This window comes from Nelusetta ayraudi, unplaced genomic scaffold (assembly GCF_046127955.1).
Source record: "Nelusetta ayraudi isolate G7.1 ecotype Tasmania unplaced genomic scaffold, CSIRO-AGI_Nayr_v1 ptg000026l, whole genome shotgun sequence".
NCBI classification, from domain to species: domain Eukaryota; kingdom Metazoa; phylum Chordata; class Actinopteri; order Tetraodontiformes; family Monacanthidae; genus Nelusetta; species Nelusetta ayraudi.
The window spans coordinates 824,889-846,697 of NW_027466076.1; the positions used below are offsets into that span (position 1 = coordinate 824,889).

Below are 21,809 nucleotides of genomic sequence, written 5' to 3' on the forward strand. Positions count from 1 at the left end.
AACAGTCCTATTAAACTAATTTACAAACCGTGACTAATGTAAAATATTATCACGTGAAATACGTTTTTCGTCCCAGCCTGTGTCAATAAATATTGATAGTTAGTTAATAGTTAAACGCTCACTCGAACTTCGAGAGTTTAAATACATCAAACTACCGTTTAGGACTTCGTGTGAGCAGAGTGGCGCAGCGGAAGCGTGCTGGGCCCATAACCCAGAGGTCGATGGATCGAAACCATCCTCTGCTAAGACTTTTTAGTTTTATTTGTTTTGCTTTTCGCTTCCTCCCTGTCAGCGATAAAATCCAATCCACTCCTGTTGTAGTCTTCAAACATGGTGTTTCTTCCCCTCTCACATTATTTTATAATCAGGGCGAGGTTCACGTGATGCTTTATCCGCCGGTCGATCCTCCAGGAATTGGTTTTATTTTTGTCTGTTCGACAGACGGATCGCGTTGCACTCGAAAGAATTATTATTTTTTTAATGTCACATAAAAGAACGTATCAGTTTGTTTGATAATTTGCGTGTTTTGTTTTCGGAACATTTGTCTAACACGCTGCAGTGAAGTCCCCAACAGCCAGGCAAAGTCAGCAGTTTTTAGCGACTCCTAGTGGACATCAAGAATACCTGTTGTTACATGCGCACATTCACCCTCAGAGGCTGTTGTATTTTTTAACAAATAAATGTTGTAATTTTCATTCATTTTTATTTTTATTTTTATTATTATTATTATTATTATTATTATTATTAATAATAATAATAATAATAATAATAATAATAATAGTACTAGTACTATACTATACTATAGTAATAGTAGTAGTATATGAAAAGGTTATTTTTGACCTACGTATGTAAGTGACAAAAAAACTGTCCATAAATTATGAAAGAAAAAAACAAATGATCAGTGGTCATTTTAAAAACAAGATATCTAGAGAACTCCAGCTTCCCCTCACAGTCCAAAAACATGCATATAAGGTCAATTGAAATTTTAAATTGTCCACAGGTGTGTACGTGAGAGCAAATGGTTGTTTGTCTCTATGTGGCCCTGTGATGAACTGGCCACTTGTCCAGGGTGTTACCCTGTCTTTGCCCTATGAAAGCTGGGAGAGGCTCCAACAGACCCCCATGAATATAAAAAAAAAAAAAAAAAAAAATCTTTTTAAAGATTCTGACAAGTCTTTGCCTTTAGATTGAAGGAAACCTCGTGCTGCAACCAAGTGGTCTCTTGTTTTTATTCAATATTCTATCCTGAATGTCCGGTCAGTTACCTTCCAAAAAATGTTAGAAGGCCCCGCCACCTCCCCCGCATCTTTTCTCTTGTGCTATGTTCCCAGAAGTATATGTGAAATAAATTGCACGGATTCAGGAAACTCTCAATTTGCCATTTTGTTCGAATTTGGAGCAAGTTTTTAATCTGTTTTTCACCCTCAACCTAAAAGAAAGAAAGAAAAAAGTTTTGACTTCAAACACTGTGGACTTTACAGAACTGTTCAGTGCAGCTCAATAACTCAGTAAATCCCTTCAAAAAATGTGTGTCTGGCTCGGTTCGATCCAACCCAGCAGGTCGGAATCACGTTGATTTCACCGGCAGGTAGAAACAAGGTGATACTATTCTTTTGTCCTGTCAGACTGAACTCGGGTTTCACATTCCCTTCTGTAATAATTTTTAATTTTTTGCACAATTGCTTTCTTCCGCTTTCCATGTCATTTCCTGTGTTATAAAAAAAATGGTGGTCAAAGCTCAGGGAGGCTACTGAGTCGCTGCAAAAAATAATAATAAAAAAAAATAATAAAAAATAATAATAAACTTTGCATCCGGCGGGCACCAGACTGTGAGACTGTGGCCGGGCGTCGGTGCTCGGTGGCCGGGATGAGAGCGAGCTGAGCGCCGCTTCAATCCCCCTTCCTTCCGGGACACAAGGCTCCGCGTCCCCGCCGCGTCTCTCAACACAAGGTGGGTCGCCGCCGTCGGTGGCCACCGTGGCCAGCGAAAAAATGGCTCCGGAAAGCAGCCGGCAGGTTGCCAGCAGCCCTGCGAGGCGGCGTGGCGCAGATCCGGCGAGAGGAGAAACCGCCCGAACGACCGACTAACCGGCCTCTGCTGCCGCTACCGAGCCACGTCCGACCGGCCAGTTTGACGGATTGTGTCGCCAAGTTAAGCGACAAGTTTAGATGCTTCGGCGTCAAGTGCTGCCGGAGACATGACAGAGTCGAAGGCTTTAGCTGCTCAAGCGACTCTCCGGCAGCACTGCGGTGGCAGCAGCCGGTGTCTCGACTGAAATTAATTAAATAAATCAAAAAATAAAGTTGATCAAATACATCGCAGATAATAACCGTCTGCGACAGACATTCAAGTCCTTTTTATTCGATACTAGCAATAATGTTACTATATATATATATATATATATATATATATATATATATATATATATATATATTTACATTGTTTCATCCGCAGGATTTAATTAAGAGTGTATCAGGTTTCTGCACATATTAATAAAGATATTAATTCACTTTTGTTTATACTTACCCATCCTTATGTAATTGTCTCATTTTATGATTGTTTCTGTGTCATTTTAAAAGGTGGAATTCCAGAAATGTGGCCATAGATGGGTTTACCAATTTTATATCTAAATGATCAAAAAAAAAAAATCTGCTACTTCTTTTTACTACCCGTCATTATAACACTGACAGAGCACCTCTGATTACAGACAAGATGTGTAACAGGGAAGGTCACCGGGTGTGAGTCCTGAGGGTCCTGACCCTGGTGAGACTGGGAAGGAGACAGCGTGCTGAGTCTTGGACCAACATGGTTCCAACATGAGCGAGGAGCCGTTGGACCTCTGGTGTGAGTTTGCTCGTGGTGTATCTTTCCTCCCCCCTAAAACAGGCCTGTGGGCCTGTGGTGCATCCGTTATCTGGCAGTGCCATTTATCCAACAGCAGAGGCAATACATGACATCAGCTGTAATTGTTGAGTCATGTAGGTCAATGTGTGGCTAGAGAAACAGTTTTCTATTAAGGTGCTGCTTTGTTTCTGACCTGATTTCCTTCAATTGAAAATTAAATGAAATACGTCAATTGTTGTTGACCGACACCCATGTGGAAATTCCCTTATAAGTCTCTGTTTTTCGCACTCGCCTGCGCCCTCAGTCTGCGAGGAGTGCCAGGACTTTTTCCAGAGGGCGTGTCCAACCCACGGACCCCCGCTGTTCGTCCCAGACACACCTGTAGCACCGGGGACGGCGAACAGGGCGGCACTCACCGTACCCCCAGGCCTGGAGGTCTTTACCAGCGGTGATGGAGTGGACGTTCGCTGTGTGAATTCAAATGTACCGAAGAGGGCGCTGTTCGGTCCCTATGAAGGAGAGCTGGTGTCCAAAGATGAGTCGTCTGGCTCGTTTTCCTGGATTGTAGGTCAAATGTTGCCTGGTACCAGTTAGAAACCAGTCTGAAAGCAGTTTACAATCTGGTAATGTGTCTTCGCTTTTTTCATCTTCACTGCAGATTGTCAACTCTGACAACACGTATCGGTGCATCGATGGCGGTGATGAGACCCGAGCCAACTGGATGAGGTCAGAATGGTTTGATGAGGGTTGTTTCTGTGCTTCTGCATTGAAACAGCCAATCACAACTCCCCACAAAATCCTTTTTTTCTGTTGCAACACCCTGTTTGGCTTTAAGTTAGGCAACCGGTGTTGTGTTGAAGACATTTATGAACATTTTCTTTGAAATTGCTGCTAAATTTAGCATCCTTATTAGCAGGCCCTGGGCCTACCTGCTCTTTAATACTTCCTTGTTGCACTAGGGAGTGACAGTCAGACGCAAATCCACACCAACACAAATTTTCATGTGCCTCGGAGTTCAGAATCATCTATTTTGCCCCCAGAATTGTGCCGCGTCTATTCTTTTGCGCCAAGCTGATGTCTCTCTTGCTGGCACTCACCAGGTTTGTGAGGACTTCGTCGGAGGAGAGCGACAGGAACCTGAAGGCGTTCCAGCACGACAAGAACATCTACTTCAGAGTGTGCCGCCCTCTGGTGGCCGGAGACTTGCTGAGGGTTTGGTACAGCGACGACTACGTCCAGCGGCTTCACTCTGTCTCTCAGGAGAGCATTACCCGCAACCTGAACCCAGGTGAGCCAAACCCCCCATTTGTTTTAGGCCAGCAAGTCTCTATTAGTTTGAAACCTCGCAGCCTCCTGATAAACTTAGTGGACAGTTCTCATCGTTGAGATGCTCAACTGGTGACAATGGTGAAGACACTGAGGCTGAATATTTTGTTTAGACTGGGATTTTTCTTTTTTCTTTTTTTTGGATTCATGAAGAATGATGATGATGATGATGATGTTGTCATCCTTGCCAACATAATTAAAAAAAAAAAACATTGTGTTACAGGTGCTGGGAACACAGTTCTTCCCAAGATTCAGAGGGACTTGAGGTCTCTGCAGGCAAAACCGAGTCCAAGTAAGCAACCCTGTGAAGAGCCCGACAGTCAGCCTCCAGCCAAGAGAAAGAAGATCGACCTGATCTTCAGAGATGTGCTGCAGGCTTCTCTGGAAGACTCTGCCAAGACTTGGCCTTGCTTCACCAACAGTGAGTGTAAAACGGTGTGGCAGGGCGGCATTAACATTCCCGGCCTGAAGGAGGAGGTGGATCAAGGGGAGGCGGAACAGGAGAGAGTGACCAGCGCCGAACCCTCCACGTCATTCTGCCCCAACTGTGTCAAATTGAAGAGGAGGATCCTGGAGCTGGAGGAGGAGCTGACCCGTCTCCGAGGAGAACAACGGGACGGTCTGGCAATGTCCGAGAAGAACCCGACACGGAATGACCAGTCCCCGCCCCATCCGGAGCAAGCGCCTATTGAAGACTTTCAGGGTATGCTCTTCAAATTCAGAGGCACATCATCATGTTGTTGTCCTCAAATGTATTGCTAAAAAAAAAATTCTCCAACCTGATGTACTGGCTGTGTAGGTTGCATGTCAAGCCCACGGCACACCAAGAGGTGGCGCTACTCATTTTAAGCATAAGGATGTAGTGTCTGAAGCTTTGGTCCTACTCCTACAGGCCTCTTGCCTGATAAGGCGAACAGACCCCTTGTTAGCACAGCACCTGTATTAGGTTACTTCCCTGGGAAGGTTTTATTTCAACTCCCTAGGAAGACTGTCTAGATAACACGCATTCCAACTCTGGCCAGTAACTTTCCCATCCCTTCAACTTCTATTTTACAATTGTCTCTTTTTCCTCCTTATATGGAAATGTGCGTGATGACCAGACCTGTGGGTATAAGGAGGTGATGTTCTAACTTTTCTCTGTGAGATTGTGAGAGTTTCGGCACATCTGGATACACAACCTCCTGAGGCAGACTGTTCGCCTGATTGATGCCTGACTTCTTTGTAATAAACCTGTTTTTATACAACCAAGTCGGTGTCCACGGGGATTCCTTCAACATCCACACTTCACTGCTGCAACCTGAAGAATCCACCATAAGGACAAATTGACCAAGAAAGCCTGAAGAAAAGTAAAAAGTCCACAAAAAGGCTCAACTACAACTACAACATTTTTTCTGCCCTCAGAGCTGAAAACAGTCAAGTTGAATCACTCATTTTATCCTGAAATATAAAATGAATTAATCCTTTGTCAAATAATTGTGGCAAAAGTTGTTTTTGGACTATAGTGGGAGTCCAGCAGACATTAGCTCCCTCCTACCACAGAGTAGCTGACGTTTCACTATTTGATTGAAACATTGAACCTCATTGTTCTGCACTGGGTGAGAAGTTGTAATGTTTTTTTCTTTAGCAGGGATGGGACCTTGGACTCCGACTCAGGTGGTGGTGGATGAAAATGAGCAGGATGTTGATTCAGCTGATGAGTCCATCACGGCCGATCTCATGATTTTCCCCGAGGATTCACTGAAGGTGTTGTCCGTCGGGGGCCGACGAATCCGGCGCTTCAAGCAAGAATGGCTTAAAAAGTTCTGGTTCCTCCGGTACTCGCCAACCCTCAATGAGATGTGGTGCCACGTCTGCCGCCAGTACACCGTGCAGTCGTCCCGCACCTCAGCCTTCATCGTGGGCTCCAAGCAGTTCAAGATCCACACCATCAAGCTGCACAGCCAGAGCAACCTGCACAAGAAATGCCTACAGCTGTACAAACTGCGCATGCATCCGGAGAAGACGGAGGAGATGTGCAAGAACATGTTGTTGCTTTTCAACACAGCGTATCATCTGGCCCTGGAGGGCAGGCCCTTCTCCGACCTCCGACCTCTGGCAGAGCTCCTGAAGAGGTGTGAGCTCAAAGTGGTCGATCAGTACATGAACGAAGGTGACTGTCAGATCCTGGTACACCACATTGCCCGGGCTTTGAAGGAAGACCTCTCTGAGAAGATGCGTTTATCTCCTTTCTTAAGTGTCATCGTAGACGCCCAAAACAATGATCTTTTCTCCGACATGGTGGCTGTCTACGTCCAGTTCCTCACTGGTGAGGGATCTCCAAACACAGAGTTCCTCTCCTTGCAGAGGCTGAGCACTGTTGGCGTGGATGGGTACCTCCAGGCCATGGATCGGGCCTTTGCCATACTTGGCTTCCAGTTCCATGACCTGCTGGTGGTGGGCTTTGGGGTAGATGGTACCAACATTCCTTTAGGAATTAGGTCCGACCTCTACGTGGCTGTGCAGAAGACTTTCCCCTGGATCCTATGCTTCCCAATCATGATCCATCGGCCTCACCTGGAGGTGTTGGACACCATCAGCGGAAAAGACCTTTCCTGCCTGGAGGACCTGGAGAATAACCTGAAGCAGCTCCTCAGTTTTTACCGATACTACCCTCGCATGATGGCCGAGCTGCGATCCACAGCTCCCACTCTGTCGGAAGAGACAGAGTTCCTTGGGGATATCCGGGCCATTCGCTGGATCATCGGAGAACCAAATGTCCTCAACGCACTCATCAAAGACTACCAGGAAGTCGTCACCCACCTTAAGGAGATAAGCAGTCAAACACAAAGGGCAGATGCAGCTGCCATCGCCCTGACCCTCCTCCAGTTCCTCATGGACTACCAATCGGTGAAGCTCATCTACTTCCTCCTGGACATCATCGCCGTCCTGTCTCGGCTGGCCTTTGCCTTCCAGGGGGAGTACATGCTGGTCTCGCAGGTGGAAGCCAAGATCCAAGAGGCCATTGTGGAGATTGGCCAGCTGGTGAACTGTCCTGGAGAGTATCTGCAAGAGTTTGAGGACAATTTCCGCCAAAGTTTTAACGGTGTTGCTCTGAAGAACCTCCGAGTGGCAGAGTCCAAGTTCCAGTCCATCCGGGAGAAGATTTGCAACAGGAGCCGAGGAATTCTGTCTCAGAGGCTGGACCAGCAGAGCCGCACGTTTGCCAAAGCCTGCAAGGTCCTGGACTCGTCCTGCTGGCCTCAAGACCCGGAGGACCTGCAAACTTATGGGAATGAAGAAATCCAGATGATGTTCCAACACATGGACTCCATTCCCCCAGGGTGTCAGGAGGTTTCCCACACCAGGACGGACAATGGGGACGGCGCCATGGTGGAGTGGAAGGAGGTGAAAGAGGATTACCGCAGCATGAACAGCTTTAAGGGGGCCATCAGCCACATTGGCCGACACCGCCAGCGGTTCCCTCTGCTGAACCGGATGGTGCAGGTGGTCCGGGTGCTGCCCACGTCCACCACTTGCTGTGATAAAGGCCGGGGCTCTCTGCAGAAGATGTGCAAGAACAGTCGCTCGCGGCTGACGCTGGAGCAGATGAACGACCTGCTGACGGTGGCGGTGAACGGGCCGCCCATCTCCAACTTTGACGGAAAACGAGCGCTGGACAGCTGGTTCGAGGAGAAATCTGGCAGAAGCAGCAGCTTCTCTCTGTCCGCTGAGGTGCTGAGCAGACCATCGGCCGGCGATCACAAGTCGGTCTTGCACGGCGCTGACGCCAGCACCGAATTCTACCCTGACATGTGAACGCTGGTTTCTCTTAAGGATTCAATCAGAAACTGTGGCAAGCTCTCCTGTGATCCGAAACCAGTGGGTCTTTGAGACTGAATGCACAATTATTTATCTGCCAGGATTTGCCAACACAAAATTTTACATGGAGACGCCATGATTGTAATTCACCAAATATATTCTCAATGCGTTTCGTGATATAAATTGTCATACTACTTACCATTGCGTACTGCAACACACAAGATGTCACATTCACCAGATAAACGAGTTATCATGTTGCCATCACAACCAACAAACTTTGGGTTCGTGGAAGTACATTTAGCCTCGCTGCCTGAATCAGCAGAGTCCAGCTTTGCACTTTGTAAAAGTAATTTGTGCTACTGGCAGGGTGGAGGTAGGGTGGGCTTGTGAGGAGGGGTGAACAAAAAGTAGCAGTTACACCACAAAACATGAAGGGACAGTGTTGTGCAAAGTCGAGGCCAGACAACAACAACAACAAAAATAACACAGCCACAACCAGACAGACTGTGTTGTGTACTTGCCCTTCCTCTCTGTGCATTCACCACCACTGAGTGGCGCTGCACCCATTAAGCAGAATGATAAAGCACCCTTTGTGGCCGGGCCGGCTGTTGGCACGGAACAATCGGACAGTGTCGACCCGCAGGCCTGTGCTATTGAGCCGCAGCACCGGGCTCCACCTCCAGGGTGATCGCTGTTCCATGCTGTGCCTGACGGATGTATAAAGGCTTTATATTTTTAGTCGAAAAGCCCATGATGGCCATTCACCCACTATATAATATAGTGTATAGGGGAGAGACTCCGTTCTTCTCTCAATGACTGTGAGAAATAAAATGGTTCTAGCCTGTGATGCTATGCTATGAACTGCTCATTGGGACAATGGAACCATGAAGGTTTCTTAAATCTGGACGGTGCTATCGGAGTTGGTCCCGGTGAGAGAAACTCCAGCCTCTTCTCAATAGGCATTGCTGGTACCTCTTGTGATTATAGTCCTGCTCCAGGCCAGCTGGGGGCGCTGTGTCACTGGCAGGACTGCCATTCCTGCTTGCTCTCATTTTACAATAGAAAGACTACATAATGTTGTTTTACTAATGAAATAGTTATTTTGTCAGTATTATTTCTATTATAAATGTATTTTTTCATAAGAGCTGCTAGGCTGCCCGGTCAAAAAGAGTATAATGCAAATTAAAGTCGCAAAAGTGAAATCAAGCTGAATATTGACAAAATAGATAATGGTGTAGTGTTAGTACCACAGGTTTTTTGGTTTACTGCATACTGAAGAGACATTGTAGCCGTTTTAACTGTTGTGTTTATGCTATGCTAAGCTAAGCTAAGTTAGCTGCCATCTTGCATTATCCTCAGACAGAAATAAAGTGAATGAATGCTGCATCACTGGCTTTGAAACGGCAGCACTTAAAAAAAATTAAATCTGCCCATCCTCCGTTTTTTATTGACTGCCTGTTAACACCTGTGCTGTTAGCCTGCGAGTACTGCATCCTGAGACTGATCCGACCTCTAGGCACACTGCTCATGGAAACTTGGAAGCAAGTTTGTCAATTCACTTTGATGACATTTTTTATATATTGTGCTTCATTTATCTCTGGTTGCATCTCAGCGTCACTCACTGATTGTCTGAATGTATTAACTGACGTCAGGCGACTCTGCTGCTGCTGCTGCTGAGCTGTAAGATTTTTCAACTGTTTGAGATGGACTCCTTTTGGATTTTTTTATGTTAAACCAAAACACAATCTGTGTTGTTGTGATGGCTTGCTTGTTTACGTTTAAGGTGGTACAAAATAATATACATTTGTGTGTATATATATACTGTCTGTATATATATATATGTATATATGTACAGACAGTATATATATATATACACACGCTCTAAATAAAAATTATATTCTGTCTGCAGTTTTTATTGGTCTTTTTGTTTTGTGTATTTTTGTTTTGTTTCACTACATCTTAGATAATAGAGGAATGGAAAATAATACAATTTATTTCATCTTCAATGTAAAAGCTGCAGAAATAATCATTTTTCAATTACTTTCAGGGCCCAAACTAACTGAAAATCCTTAGGAAGTATTGTTATTTGTTCATGAGTGTGTTAATCTGCCGACTGTTCAAACAGCTTCCAGTCTCCAGGAAGAGGAGGAGGAGGAGGAGGAGGAGGAATAGAAGAGGTTCGTCTCCAGGATCCAAAACATTTTCATCTCCCGTTGAGTTTGTCGTCCGCTTGGAGTCGAGTGTGACAGTGAGGCAGGAACTGAGTTCAACTTGGAGACGCGTTAAATATGAAAGTCTCAGCAGAGAGCCAGTGGCCACCAGCAGGCCTCTGTGAAATGATCTTTGTCCACATGGTTCTGCTGGTTAGCAGCAGCTGCACACACACACACACACTCTAGTGTTTACGCATTTTATCAGTCCAAGACTCAAAACACCAGAGCAGCATTTGTTACGAGATGTTCCTATGATTTTCGGTTCAGCTTCAAACTCCGGTTGCAATGTTTTGTGGACACAAGATGATGAGCTGAGGAAAGTGTGTTACTGTATGTCTGTGTCCCATCACCTCACTCATAGTGGGAATCTGCAAACTCCAAACACACTCACAGTCAATCTGCCTCAGCCTGCAGCTGCGATGACTGTCTGGACAAAGTATTTAGCCAGTTGTTTACTGCATTTCAGCTCCCTGCTTAAAAACGGACGCTCTGTTGGGAGTGTCCACATTTGGAAATTGTGAACCAGTGTGTGGGCTGAGGACTCGGGACAGTCGCTTCTCTGTGTGCAGCAGCTGTCACATCCTGGGACTGAGGCTGAGAGAGACAGAGGCGGAATACACAACTCATTGTACAAGTCAACTGTAGTACAACTTTAGTTGTAAAACAACGGTGTTAGGAGTGAAGTAGCAGTAAAACAACAAGATATCAAAACAAATAAAAACAGACAAAGTCTGGGTTGAAAACTGATTAATCCAAATCGGGAGTAAGTAGCAAAGTAATCATCCACGCAACGCTAACCGTAGTGTAACCTGTAGTGTTAATATAGACACGTAACTTTTTTTGTACTTTAACAAGCTTCAAAAAAGTCCTATTAAAATAAAACCGTACACTGGTCATAGAAACAGAATTAGTTAAGAATTAGTTAGTTAACCTTTTATGTAATTTGTCTTCGGCATTATTTAAAGTTGCTATTCTCATTATTAGCATGGACTTGGATAAAACTGCGAACTCCCTCGTCAAGGGAACTCAGGTACAGACTCACCACTACGAGGAGCAGCGCTGAGACAAGAGAGAGCTGCAGAGTTGGTAACAGCTCTGGTGCTGAGTGGGCGAGCGACAGCAACAATGACAACAACAACAACAAATGCCAAATCAGCGTCAGCATTGAGGTTGGAGGGCAGACTGGGCCGGCTTAGCGAGAGGAAGCACTACAGTGCATATCAGAAACCTCCTTGAATTCAGTCCAATGGTGGGAGAAAGTATGGCACAGCGCAGAAATGATATGTAATTTCAAATATAACACAGTCTCAGCAAAGTCGGACCAAATTGAGTGTCTCACATGCAGAGTGGGCGGCCAAAGTGTCTCCTGTGTCATGATGTGGTCATGTGAAGGAAAAACAGGTATTTAAAAACTAAATGTCTGTCTTCAAGGAACTTGTCCCAACACACCACTGAAGTCATAATGAAGGATGGACAACATGAACAACAATTCCTTCACAACTGTCGGCCAAAGAAAGCTGTCCATAACTGTATTTAGACAAGAATTTTAAAAAGAAAAAGGAAATGACATTGGGACATTTGTGTCATAATGACCAGTCAGGAAAATAAATAAAAATATTAAAAATATATTTTTTTAAAAAACAGGAAATTGGTTGGAACTTCAGGCACTCATGTCTTGGAAACAGGAAGCTGAGGCCGCAATAAAAAAGAATGTGGGTCTGCTTGGTGGATCAGAGCAAAGAACAGAAATTCAAGATTAAAGAAGGGCGGAGCATTCAAAGATCCACATTAGAACTCCAATCTCCGAAACGTGGAATCTATTTTTGCAGGTGACTGAATCACTTGTGCCTCTGTAAATCTGATTTAATTGATGCTGGTTTTTCACACAGATCTGAAAGGTTAATGAGCCACTAGAATAGTCCAGTGAGGAGAAAGACCTGCTGCTGCTGCTCTTTGAAGTTAGTCTGAGCTTTCTGTTTGACAGGGTTTCTACGTCGGCCATCTTTCCCAGCAAGCACATGAGTGGCTTTACCGCATTTTCCAATTTGACACTATTTCCAGAACTTTAGACATTATGCTGGCTACAACTGAGGGTCTGTACTGCTCTCGGCTACAGAGACTTTGACAGCTGATTGGAACAGACACTATGTTTAGACAGGATCCGACGCTGACGAAGCAGCAATCCACGATCTGGCTTAAGGTTTTTTTTTTATTATTTTTTTTATATAGCAATTTGATTATATAATAATAAAAATGAATTTAAAAAACAAAAAAAAAAAAAACCACGAGATTGCACAATTGGGTGTTTATACGGCAACCTCTTCGCCCTGCAGTGTCGCCGTAGTTGGCTGGCAGGCAACGAAGACGCCGATGACGCCGATGAAAGATATCTTTCTGCGCAGGCGCATTTCGTCCCCGACGGGCTCGCTTGGAACTAGTGCGTCAGAACAGAGAGGAAGGGGAGGACGAGACACAGCCGACTAACTGTTTCCTCAGTAAAGTAAATTTCCTCAGCTGCAGGCGGTCACCAGAGCTCCGCTGCATCCACCGCGTCCCCTCGGCGAACATGAAGCTGTGCCTCGGCGTGGTGCTGCTACTCCTGGTCGGCCTCGTTCAGCCCGGTGAGTCTCCGGCCTCCCGCGTCCACTTGCTGCCCTGTCGTCACAGCTCTGTCACAGGAGGAAACCTCGGGCCGTAAAATCCGATTAAATTCAATGTGACATACTTTAAACGATTGAATAGAGCACAGAACGATAGTAATAACAATAATGATGTGAAAGAAAAGTTGCCCAGTCGTCGCTAGATTGTGGAAACGGTTTTGTTTATGTCGTTGACGCAACGAGTCTTGCGTTGTTGTTGTTGTTTTTTTGGGGGTTTTTTGCGCAATTAAATTGTTAATAATTTGCCACGCTTATCTCGGGCGGATAATCTGTTTTTTTTTTTTGTTTTGTTTTGTTTTTTTTTTTTGTTGTTGTTTTTTTTGTTGTTTTTTTTGCGCAATTAAATTGTTAATAATTTGCCACGCTTATCTCGGGCGGATAATCTGTTTTTTTTGTTTTGTTTTGTTTTTGTTTTGTTGTTGTTTTTATGGTTATTTATATATCGGGAACTCCCGCGGCAGCGCGGAAACACTCTACAACAATATTTTGTTGGCATATTTACCACATAGTGCGTCACTTCTCCATATTTACCACCAGTGATAGTAGGCCTGATATCTCTCAAAATAAAAGACGAAAGACCAGCCGGGTAACTACCTCTGTGGTTTTTGTGCACTAAAAGTGGGGAGTGGCTGGGGGCGGGAGGAGGTGTGGGGGGCGGGGGCACTTCCGCGACTCTCTCTCTCTTTCTCCATGCGATCGAGCCTAAACTACTGTTGGATCGCCTTATTTTCTAGTGTCGCGCTGACGATCCGTTTAATGAAGAGTTTTAGGAGAAGAATGCTGATTTTATCCTTAGTATGCAATTTCAGAATACAAGTATACATAGCTCCGGGTCGAGTTCAAGTCTAACATCAACAAGTGCTATCAGGTCCTGAAGTCTGACTGACTCTTTGGCCCTGTTTGCACTTGGTCACTTGCAACTGTTTTTGTCCCCTGGTCAGTCTTTTTAGATAGAGAAGGTCCACTTGTTCTTGCTGGCGCGCTCAGAATACGTCCTCCTCTGATTGGCTGTCTGGTCTCCGCACCCCAGTCTCATGAGATGTTGCCGCTGCCTTTGTTCCCAGATGTAGGCTGAGGTCCGAGGTAGAGATGCTTGGTAGAGAGATGCTGGATCCTCTCTCGGCCTGGTACCTCAGGTCACCTAAGGTCACTGTTTTACGAGGGGCGCATTCCTGTGTCCTCTCTTAGGTATCATGTTACTCTGCACAAAGCTTCCAAGGCATGTTATGCATACGTTGCCCATCTTCTGAATGGGTTAACTTACTGGATTAAACATATTCATATCTATGATTCTATAGTTATGCATATTTATATCAGTGAGTATATAATTAGGCCCAAGCATCAAGACTACCTTCGCGATCGACGGGTAGATCACATGATTTATGACTGGTCTCACTTTGACCTTTGCCTGTCACCAAAACTTTGAAGGGAAGTGTTCATTGCAGACCCGTCGTGAAAGCTTCCCCATGACTACTGACATTGCAATTACTCACTGAAGGCGTCAAAACTACGTATGAACACACATGGAATTATGTAGGAAACAGTGAAAGTGTAAAATGACTCACACTTTTTATATCTAAATTCCTCAAAATAGCCACTTTTCAGTGGCAGCAGTTTCAGGAGAGTTATTTAACGTGTTTTTCTTTTGCTGCATAATTACATATATCTTGCTCACAACTAATGGAGGTTGATAACTCATCGGAGCCACAGCAGCAACTGTCAGTGCACATCAGAGCGTCTGAGACACAGTGAAGCGAGAATCTTATTTTTCTATTTTTTTATTTTATTTTTGTGTCTGCATTTGCATTACTGTCGTACTTACATCCCCGGCCAGACGGCAGGTGCGACCTTTAGTCATACTTGAGTATTTCTTTTTTTGATGACTTTTTACTGTGACGCCAAACATATCAAATATCTGTACAAACATATGTACTTTTCTACGCCTTGATAACATGCTGGTAACTTTGTGTTTGAAAGATACAACATGTGTTCCGAGTAATTTACTTACTGTTATTTTTACTTTTTAATGAAGTACATTTCAGAACCTGTATACTTCCTTCCTTTTACTTGAGTAAATGAGTTGAATCGGTACTTTTACCAGAGTCATTTTTTTACAAAAGCATCCATGCTTTTTACTGAAGTACCTAATGTGAATACTTTTGCCACCTCTGGTGTCTAATCACTCAGGAATGAAATCACAATTCTTATCAGCGCTACGTCCCCTTTAAGTTGTTACAATCAATTGTAACCAGAAGATGAGATAGTGATGATTGTTGACAACCACTAACTGCCTTTGTTTTATCCCCCTTTTTCCTCTTCATCATTATCTTCCTCATTATCTTCCTCAGGCTCTGGACTGAGCTGCTACAAGTGCGAAAGCTACTCCGGGCTGTGTGAGAACGTGGAGGACTGCACCACTCAGGACGCCTGTCTGTCTCTGAGCGAGCAAGGTCAGTTGTTTTGTCACTGTGGAAGTCTGAGTCCTGATGCTCTTCCCTCAACTGGTCTGATGATGTAAAAAAAATTTTTTTTATTTATTTATTTTTTTAACAGCATTTTAGGCCACAAATGAATTTTTTGAATTTGTTGGAAGTGGATTGAATGACTTTAAGGTTTTGGCCGGGGCTGAGGATTTTATTGATTAAAAATCACAGCCAACCAATAGGGGGCGATGGTTTGTTTTTATCTTTACTTGTGGAGCTCTCAGTCAGTGCGTACAAGTGGTTAGATCACAATAAGTCTTTAAAAAAAAACAACACTTTATTTGAATTAAAATAGTGAAAACTCTGGCCAGTGGGCCAGATTTGGCCCACAGTGTAATTATAATTATAATGGCAATCATGAACAATGTCAGCCACCCTCTGCACTCTGCCATCACACAGCAGAGGAGCAGCTTCAGCAGCAGACTGCTGTCACAGAGCTGCCCCACTGACAGACTGAAAAACTATTTTGTTCCCCGGGCAATCAGGCTGTACAACTCCTCTGGCAGGAGGGGAGGGGGACGGGAGGAGGATGTGGGTTGCTAGGCACTTTTTATCAAGCACTTCAGCACTACATGTAACATGCACTACATGTAACAAAGCACTTCATGTTTTTATTTATTATAGTTTTTTTTTCATTTATTATAGGCTTGTGTCTGTTTTTCTGACCACCTGACCACCTGAATTTCCTTCGGGATTAATAAAGTTTTATCTAATCTAATCTAATCTAATCTAATTGGACCGCAAGGCAATACAAAATCACTACTAGAGCTGGCCTGCCAGTATCATACAGTACATGTACCGCTAATACTACAAATCCCAGAATGCTCATCTGGTATTTTGCAGAGTCGATCAGGACAGGATTGTTCATTGTGGGATATTGTTAGTAGTTAATTGGTTTATTGTTGTTACTTTATTGTTAAATGTATTATTAGCCTGTGAAAAAGGGTTGCTGTTGAATTTTACATCAGAAGGTTATAAGTATAAAAAGAGGCGTCCGATTTTTATTTATATTTCATTTATTTTTGATGATTTCTAAATTTAAAATTTGATTTTGCATGTGTGCAATAAGAAGTTATTTATTGTATAGTTTTAAGCTTTGCTTGTTCCATATTCAGTGGACCTGGAGGAAAATGTTTTGAATAAATATCAATGTCGGCCCGCGACTTTGTCCAATTTTTACATTTTGGCCCCACTGTGTTTTTGAGTTTGCCACCCCTGATGTAGGAGATCATTCAGTGATGGGAGAAAAAAAAACAGGTTTCAGCTTGAAAAATGTTGAATTTTACTGAGGGCACATGCTTTGTGTGTGTGCATGTGTGTTTTTTCTGCTCCCCAGAAGGGAAGACGGTCCGCCGCTGCATCAGGTACACCGACTGCAACAACGCCCGCCTCTCCCTGATGTTTCCCTCCATGAATGCCTTCACATATCGCTGCTGCACCAACAACCTGTGCAACTCGGCCAGCGCCAGCACCAAGGCCACGCCTGCTCTGGCCCTGGCGGCGGCCCTCATGGCCATCTGGTGGTGCTGGCTGTAGTCCATCTCAGAATCAGCGGCCGCCACGTCAACTCCCAACTAAACCCCAGCGGTGCTGTTTCGCAGCTTCCACCGTTGATGCTTTGCACTTTCTGTAACAGTAATTACTTTCAGCAAAAACAAAATTGTACATAGATGATTTACATTGCCAATCCGTTGCGGCTGTTGAGGTTAACAATTGATATTTGTACTTTTTTGTTCTCTACTACTTCCCTTTTCTGAGATTTTTGTGCCACACTGTTAACTTTCACATCTGTTATTATTAAATCTTGTTTTTGCACTAATTCTAAAATAAAACAGTGTTGGGTTCTGACCTTTTTGGCCAATGAATCGCAGAAAAAGACCACATCATTGTGATATTCATTTAATCACAAACAGTATTGCACCTGGTGAATCTGCACACGGAGGGGTAATAACAAAAGTGTCCCGGTGACGTCCAACAGCACAGCACTTTAAAGTCTGACCTCAACGGAACACCGTGACCTTCCTGGACTTCATTTAGACTTTAGGAGGGCAAGGAATGTATCATAAACACAGGCACACAATGAGCGCAGACAGGATCACACACGAGGGCATTAATTCTCAACCGCTCTGCAGGACTTGGACTTTAAAGGTTCAGTTTGGATTTTAACAAGGCGGCCGCTGCACTGCACAGCTAACGTCCTCTTACAATCTTTTACAAAAAAAATAAAGTGTAACCACAGCCAGTGGAAGCAGGGAGTCCTAACTGGGTGAGATGATTTAGCGCCCATACTGGCCCGCGCTGCGGTCTATTGACCTTTGCCGGGTCTTCCTCTGTGGATTCCACCCTCAGTACTCGGCTCTGCTGGAGAACAGGGGTCTTAGCACACGCAGGGTAACACAGTGGCATCAGGAGGGAACGTCTATTTGAGAGTTTTCACCCACCGCTGGTGACTGTTTATCGATTTTCTGTATAATGTTTCATTGTCAATCATTCGTTCGCCTCCCCGAGGGCCTCGTCCTCCTCAACCTGCCGCCCAATCACCTCCAGATGCACTTTCTTCTTCTGCCCCTTCTGCTGCTCCGCCTCCTTCTCCACCATCTCCGCCGGCGCGTACCAGGGTTGGTGGGGAGGGGCGGAGTTATCGCAGGTCCGGCCCCCTCGGCGGAAGCCCCCCCTGCCGGCCCGGACCAGCCCCCAGCCTTGCAGCTGGCCGTCGGAGCCCCCCTCCTGCACGCCCCTGGTCTGGTCCAGCTCCTTGGCGCTGAGGCTGGGCATCCTCACGGGGGCCGTGTTGCCGAACTTGGAGTAGTCGACGCAGTAGCGGCCGTCCTCCTCGGTGATGATGGAGACGAAGCGCCTCCCCCACAGGATCTCCTCGGGGGTGTAGGAGGTGCGGGCTTGCATGGTGATCCCGGTCGTCTCCACCACACCTGTGAGTGGGCCGAGGGGTGACAGGAGGGTCTCTCACTGAAACACTTCACTTCCTATCTATTCATGTAAACAAGCAGCCCATGAATGTATTATAAGAACTGGATACTGAACTGGCAATATGGCCCCAAATGTTTTTCCAAATGGCCACTCGATGTCCTGCAGACAAAAACTTTTTTTTCCCCCCCGTATGTGCTGGCTCAGCAACTTCATTCAAATGAATGAACGGGGGCCTGAAGCTGCCTGGTACCTGTTTCCGCTCGGTTCTGTCCCAGCGCCACTGATGTTGACGATGATGAGGAACAAGCCACCATGGAAGTTTTTACAAATCCTTTAGCATTTCTGCCACCTAGTGGCTGAAACTGCAAAGTGTAGCTTTTAAAATATTTGAATACGTATTGCTTTTGAGTTAACATTGAGATTATTTGCACTGGATTTAAATTCTTATTTTGCATTACTGGTGCAATGTGTTTTCTAACGTATGTAACTTTTAAATTTTGTTTTGATATATGGCATAGAATAGGTAGTCTAGTAATATGTTGTATTTCAAAATTTGGGGGTATTTGTGAGTATATTTCAGTTAATTGCACAAAAGAAGAGAATGCTTAATTGGAAACACAAACTTTAGAGAATTACATCTGTTGGAACAGAACGACCATACACTACCAGTAACTGGACTGTGTGTGTGTGTGTGTGTGTGTGTGTGTGTGTGTGTGTGTGTGTGTGTGTGTGTGTGTGTGTTGCAGCAGCCTCGAGGAGGCCCCCTGACCTTCCAGGATGACAATGATCTCCAGGTCCTCGGAGCACAGCGACTGGGCCGAGAGCTCGTACAGCGGGCTCCCCCGCTCAATGGTGTGGCTGATGATGAGCGGAGAAACAAGGAAGATGCCATTGCTCCTCAGAGGGTTCTCCACCTGGATGTCCAGCTGGGACACGGGGATGACCTCACCCTCCGACGTCACCGTCCGCCGGATCACCTGCAGGACGAGGCTCAGTCTCAGGACCTTCACGACCTTCACAACCTTCAGAGAGAGCCGGCAATCCTCAGCCTGAGAGGACGACATCACCTGCAGCTGGACGGTGGCGGAGATGATCATGCTCTTCCTCAGGTCTCCCACCCGAAACATGAAGGTCGGGCGGCCGTTCCTCTGCGAGATGACGGCGTTCCTGGAGAAGATGAGCGTCTCGGCTCGTCGGTTGGCCTGCGCCGTCTTCATGAAGACGCAGCCGAGCATCACGGCGTTGATGATCAGCCCCACGATGTTCTGGACGATCAGCACGGTGATGGCCAGAGGACACTCTTCCGTCACCATGCGTCCACCAAAACCGATGGTCACCTGCATGAAGTAAAAGTACAGCTTCTTTGTGTAAAAAAATAATACTCATTCAACTCCTTTTCTAAAATAAAAATAAGAAGGTTTAGGTTTTGTAATGTACTTAAGTTAAAAGAAAATCTACTAAAATATCATCCACTTTAGAGTTCAAATGGCGCCACTTCAAGCAACAACTAGAGTCAATAATAATAATGAGTTAAAACAGTAGTGGCATCTTTAAACACAAAAGTAACCAATATATATTTTCCAATGCAAGGAGTAGAAAGTACAGGACATTTGTGTACACAGTGAAAAGTCGTCCAAAAAAGAAATACTCATGAATCTACTTAAGTACAGTAACAAAGTATTTGTACTTCTTTACTTCCTACCCGTGACCGAAACTCAAGCAGCAACCGAAAATAGCAAGTGGCACCACTCAAGTGGCACCAGTGAGTCAACGATGGTGGCGGCTCTCACCTGGACCTCAATGGAGAAGAGGAAGGCCGAGGTGAAGGAGTGGATGGCGGTGACGCAGGGGACGGGGCCGGGCTCCCCGTTTGGGTCCTGGGGCTCCAGGTCCCCGTGAGCGAAGGCCAGCAGCCACCAGATCATGGCGAAGAGCATCCAGGAGCAGAGGAAGGCCGAGGTGAAGATGAGGAAGGAATGCTGCCACTTCAAGTCCACCATGGTGGTGAACACGTCCTGGAGGAAGCGACCCTGGAGGCCATCAGGAAGACAGACTTCAGGGTCACGCCTTCCAATATGGTGGGCCATGCATTTCAGTGGAGTAGCTAGCTAGCTACCTAGTGCATACGCCAATAAAAAATAAAGTCCACTATCATAATGTGCTTAAAGTCATGGCATGGAATTTTAGCTGGAGTACCTCTAGTGGCCACTATAGCTCCGCCTCCCTCTTCTCTAAGGCTGCCCATTGGTCCGGTAAATACACTGACAGGCTGGAAATGATTCAGACTTGAGTGTGATGCGACACTCTAAAGCTGGGGTGGTCAAACTTTTTGACTAGTGGCCACAATGGGTTCTAAAATTTGACAAAGGGGCCAGAACAGGAGCAGATGGATGGAGTGTTTTGGTGACCCACCCACCTCATAGGAGAAAAAAAATATATCATGGGATATGTAGAGAACATGTGCTTTAATGTCAATTGAAAAAATACAGAAATACATCTATTTTATTACTTACTTACATTAAAAATAACTTCAAGTTTGGCAAGCTGGATTAAAAGGCTTAACGGGCCGCATATGGCCCCCAGGCCGTACTTAGCCCATGCCTGCTCTAAAGCGTCGCCCACACCCGTACCTGCTCCCGAATGTTTTTGTGAGCCACGTTACAGGAGCCGCTCTTGGTGATGAAGCGGGCCCGCTGGCACCTGGAGCGGCTGCGGTTAGGCTGGTTCTGGTCCTCCGCCAGGCGGGTCAGGAGGAAACCGTCCGGGAGGAGGCCCTTCCTGGCCAACATGGTGCTGAAAACACACGTAAAAAAGTGTTTCATGCATCACCAACATCACCATCATAATCACCACCACCACCATCATCATCATCATCATCATCACCAGACCTTGTGCCATAAACAAAGTCATCCCTGACAAATATTTATTTAAAACGAATCTGTTCTCATCTCATTTGCGATTGGCTGCTTCCACCGCGCCAGGCACAGGTGATTTACGACACTGGGAAATTGTTGTTTCTTATCCGGTGAAGGGAAAGATGAACATTAATCTTGATTTGACAACACAAATAAATAATAATAAAAAAAACCTAACAAACACCGGGTTCCCATTTCCAGGGCTGAAAGGTCCGAATGCCGCAGGATAACTCGCAGAATATCACCGCTCAATAGAGACAGTGTTTATTTGCAAAAGAAAAGGGAGCCGCTGAAAGAGGATGACCATCCTGTGTTTTAACGAGTAGGCGACCGAAAGCAGGTGAAACGGAAACAGGCCGACCTTACCTGTCGGGCTGAGCTCGGGCACAGGGTTAGACTGATATTTGACGTTTCCTCTAAATATCTAAACCCCGCACGGACTCCATCGTTCATCCATCACATCTCCCATCTAATCCAGAGGTCAGTCTTCTGTGTCGAGCGTACACAGGAGGGGGAAGAAGGAGAGAAAGCGAGCTTCCGGCTTGGACCTTCAAATTAAAATTCCTTGTTGCCTAAAAATGATTTTAGCTGTCAAACAACCGGAGTAATAGTTAGTGTATGTACCTAATGTCAAATTCGGT

General features: G+C 45.3%; 3 protein-coding genes across 5 annotated transcripts; 2 read left to right on the forward strand and 1 right to left on the reverse strand.

Moving 5' to 3' along the window:
* The first annotated feature begins 1,706 nt into the window (after positions 1-1,706).
* Positions 1,707-9,559, forward strand: prdm11 (PR domain containing 11). The gene is made up of 7 exons (XM_076028664.1): positions 1,707-1,964; positions 2,714-2,845; positions 3,150-3,409; positions 3,504-3,571; positions 3,946-4,133; positions 4,395-4,874; positions 5,799-9,559. Exons 2-7 carry the CDS (start codon positions 2,818-2,820, stop codon positions 7,964-7,966), a joined length of 3,192 nt encoding a protein of 1,063 aa, XP_075884779.1. The 5' UTR covers positions 1,707-1,964; positions 2,714-2,817; the 3' UTR covers positions 7,967-9,559.
* Positions 9,560-12,613: 3,054 nt separating this feature from the next.
* cd59b (CD59 molecule (CD59 blood group) b) lies at positions 12,614-17,173 on the forward strand. Its single transcript, XM_076028682.1, has 3 exons — positions 12,614-12,803; positions 15,191-15,292; positions 16,662-17,173. The coding sequence occupies exons 1-3, from the start codon at positions 12,749-12,751 to the stop codon at positions 16,859-16,861; spliced, it is 357 nt and encodes a 118-aa protein (XP_075884797.1). The 5' UTR covers positions 12,614-12,748; the 3' UTR covers positions 16,862-17,173.
* A 38-nt stretch (positions 17,174-17,211) lies between these two features.
* kcnj11l (potassium inwardly rectifying channel subfamily J member 11, like) lies at positions 17,212-21,672 on the reverse strand. Of its 3 annotated transcripts, none has more exons than XM_076028669.1 (5): positions 21,535-21,672; positions 20,884-21,046; positions 20,044-20,283; positions 19,023-19,590; positions 17,212-18,255 (listed from the first exon to the last, which is right to left on the reverse strand). In XM_076028669.1, the coding sequence occupies exons 2-5, from the start codon at positions 21,040-21,042 to the stop codon at positions 17,813-17,815; spliced, it is 1,410 nt and encodes a 469-aa protein (XP_075884784.1). In that variant the 5' UTR covers positions 21,043-21,046; positions 21,535-21,672; the 3' UTR covers positions 17,212-17,812. The 3 variants fall into 3 exon arrangements, with proteins under 3 accessions (XP_075884784.1, XP_075884785.1, XP_075884783.1); XM_076028670.1 differs by lacking the exon at positions 21,535-21,672 and having other exon boundaries at positions 19,023-19,230; positions 19,321-19,590; positions 20,884-21,075; XM_076028668.1 differs by lacking the exon at positions 21,535-21,672 and having other exon boundaries at positions 20,884-21,075.
* Positions 21,673-21,809: the final 137 nt, after the last annotated feature.

What these genes read in the sequence shown, in the direction of transcription:
- prdm11 (XM_076028664.1), top strand. Translation starts at nt 2,818, where the DNA reads ATGAGCGAGGAGCCGTTGGACCTCTGGT. An exon ending in ACCCGAGCCAACTGGATGAG is followed by an intron (nt 3,572 to 3,945) that starts GTCAGAATGGTT and finishes GGCACTCACCAG; the next exon opens with GTTTGTGAGGACTTCGTCGG. An exon ending in TACCCGCAACCTGAACCCAG is followed by an intron (nt 4,134 to 4,394) that starts GTGAGCCAAACC and finishes ATTGTGTTACAG; the next exon opens with GTGCTGGGAACACAGTTCTT.
- cd59b (XM_076028682.1), top strand. Translation starts at nt 12,749, where the DNA reads ATGAAGCTGTGCCTCGGCGTGGTGCTGCTACTCCTGGTCGGCCTCGTT. An exon ending in GGTCGGCCTCGTTCAGCCCG is followed by an intron (nt 12,804 to 15,190) that starts GTGAGTCTCCGG and finishes TATCTTCCTCAG; the next exon opens with GCTCTGGACTGAGCTGCTAC. An exon ending in TCTGTCTCTGAGCGAGCAAG is followed by an intron (nt 15,293 to 16,661) that starts GTCAGTTGTTTT and finishes TCTGCTCCCCAG; the next exon opens with AAGGGAAGACGGTCCGCCGC.
- kcnj11l (XM_076028668.1), bottom strand. Translation starts at nt 21,075, where the DNA reads ATGAAACACTTTTTTACGTGTGTTTTCAGCACCATGTTGGCCAGGAAG. An exon ending in TCTTCTCCATTGAGGTCCAG is followed by an intron (nt 19,591 to 20,043) that starts GTGAGAGCCGCC and finishes TACTTCATGCAG; the next exon opens with GTGACCATCGGTTTTGGTGG. An exon ending in GATCATTGTCATCCTGGAAG is followed by an intron (nt 18,256 to 19,022) that starts GTCAGGGGGCCT and finishes GCCCACTCACAG; the next exon opens with GTGTGGTGGAGACGACCGGG.